This window comes from Geospiza fortis, unplaced genomic scaffold (genome assembly GCF_000277835.1).
Source record: "Geospiza fortis unplaced genomic scaffold, GeoFor_1.0 scaffold62, whole genome shotgun sequence".
NCBI lineage: Eukaryota > Metazoa > Chordata > Aves > Passeriformes > Thraupidae > Geospiza > Geospiza fortis.
The window spans coordinates 2706-5027 of NW_005054548.1; the positions used below are offsets into that span (position 1 = coordinate 2706).

A 2322-nucleotide genomic window follows, 5' to 3' on the forward strand; every position below is an offset into this window, starting at 1 on the left:
GGCTCGGCCGGGCAGGGCCGGCACAGGAGGTGCCCGCAGGGCAGCTGGTACACGGGCTCGGCCTTGAAGTAGCAGGAGAAGGATTTGCCACAGGAAGCACATCCCTGGTTCTGGCTGCTCCTGCCGTGCTCTGCAAAGGCAGAAACACAGAATCAGAATCACAGCAGGTTGGAAAATAATCAGAATCCGAATCAGAATCAGAATAAGAATCAATCAGAATCAGAGCAGGTTGGAAAATCACAGAATCAGAATTAGAATCAGAGCAGGTTGGAAAATCACAGAATCAGAATTAGAATCAGAATCAGAATCACAGCAGGTTGGAAAATCAAAGAATTGGAATCAGAGCAGGTTGGAAAATCTCAGAATCAGAATCAGATCAGAGCAGGTTGGGAGAAACTTCAGAGATTACTGAGTGAACCAACAGCACCGTGTCCAGGCTTTCCTGGTGGTTCCAGCACCTCCCTGGGCAGCCCTTTCCAATGTCTGATCCTGAACCTCCCCTGGCACAGCTTGAAACAAAGGGACAGGAGAAGTGGGTGAGGCAGGGAGTGAGAGAAGTGCAGGCTGTGCCCCAGGTCCTGCAGACTCAGGGCACAGCTGTGACTCAGGACTGTGCCACTTCCCTGTCATCACCACAAGGGTCCAGCTTGCAGGGCATGGTGTGCTCAGAAAGGGATGGATCACATCAGCACTGCCACAATCAAGCTTTTAATTGAGGACAGATGACTGTAAAAAAGGGCTTTTCGCTTTTGCTGAGATTAAATCACCCTCCCTGCAGCTTTTCCACAGCCATTCTCAGGTGGAGAAGCTGAGGGGTCACTTTGCATTCCTGTCACACACCAGCCAGCCAGCTCAGCTCTCAAACAGCAGGAAGAAGCTGAATGTCACTGTGAAACAGCAAAAGCTGCGTGGGGATGGGGGAGAGAGGGAAAAACACACAGGCAGATGGACAGACAGACAGAGCCCTTCCCAGGGTCCCTGTGGAGCCCCTCCTCAGCCATGGGCAGCAGAGCCTCACCCAGGGGAAGAGAAGCCAGGACATGGGGAGGGACATCTGAAGGTTCAGAGCTTCCCTGCACCCAAAAGGAATCATTCTGGGAATGCAGGCACAGCTGGAAGGGTGGCTGGGCAGCAGCCTGGATGATGGACACTCCATCCTGCTGGGATCCTGGGCACACACACCTGGCTGGCCTGGGATGCTGCTGCTGCTGCTGCTGTGACCTGCTCCTGCTAAGGGCTGGATGCCACACGGGGTTTCAAAGAATCATGGAATGGTTTGGGTTGGAATGGGTCATAAAACCCATCCATTCCATGAGCAGGGACAGCTCCCACTATGCCAGGTTGCTCCAAGCCCCTTCCAACCTGGCCTTGGGCACTGCCAGGGATCCAGGGGCAGCCACAGCTGCTCTGGGCACTCTGTGCCAGGGCCTGCCCACCCTCACAGGGAACAATTCCTTCCCAATATCCAATCTCACCCTATTCCTTTAGTTTATAAACATTCCCCCTTGTCCAGTCTGTATAAAAACTGACTCTCCCTCTTTTTTCCAAGGCCCTCTGAAGCACTGGAAGGCTGCAGCATTTGCTGGATTTACAGCTCTCCTGCAGCATGCCCACACCAGACTCATCCTCCACCCACTGGCAGCTCCCCAGCCTGCTCCACACTGCTCACAGGCACCACTGAACCTCTCAGCCCAAACTGCAGAGCTCTGAGAACTCTCTGAACTGAGCTGGAGCAGGCTGAGCACTGTGTCCATCCCAGATCAGCCTGGGGCAGCCAAGAACACAGGAAAATCACAGCACTGCTGCCACAGCCTGCTCTGACCCTGGGCATGGACAACATCCCATCCCTTGTGGGGGTCAGCAAGGCCTGACCTGCCTCAGAGGGAGAATAAAGCAGCAAAACTGCTGAGACAGAGGCAAGGATTGTGAAGTGAAGCCTGCTGGGAAACAATGAAATATTTTTAAATTGAATATGTCATAGACTGAGGTCTGAACAACGCTCCCTGTTATCCCAGCCCCAGCTCCCAAAGGTGCTCCAGAGGTGCCTGCTGCTCACCAAGGGCTGTGCCCAGGCTCCAGGACGTGCTGCAGCCCCCCTCTCCTGGAGCCTGCTGCTGGCTCTTCATCAGCTTGGCCGTGAAGGAGGGCATGGAGCTGAGAGCAGAGGTCAGGGCAGAGTCCAAGCTCTCCGACAGCTTCTGCTCGTGGGACACCAGCTCTGCAAGGGAAACACGGAGAAACCAGGTGTGCAAAGGGAAACAGAGAAACCAGGTGTGCAAAGGGAACACGGAGAAACCAGGTGTGCAAAGGGAAATAGAGAAA

General features: G+C 54.2%; 1 protein-coding gene across 1 annotated transcript in view; it reads right to left on the minus strand.

Annotated features, from left to right (window-relative positions):
* Positions 1-2322, minus strand: part of UBOX5 (U-box domain containing 5) — an 8912-nt gene that overhangs the window by 1179 nt on the left and 5411 nt on the right. The window contains exon 3 of the mRNA XM_014310561.2: positions 2057-2218. Coding sequence (XP_014166036.1) covers positions 2057-2218 — 162 coding nt within the window. The remainder of the gene's footprint in view (positions 1-2056; positions 2219-2322) is intronic.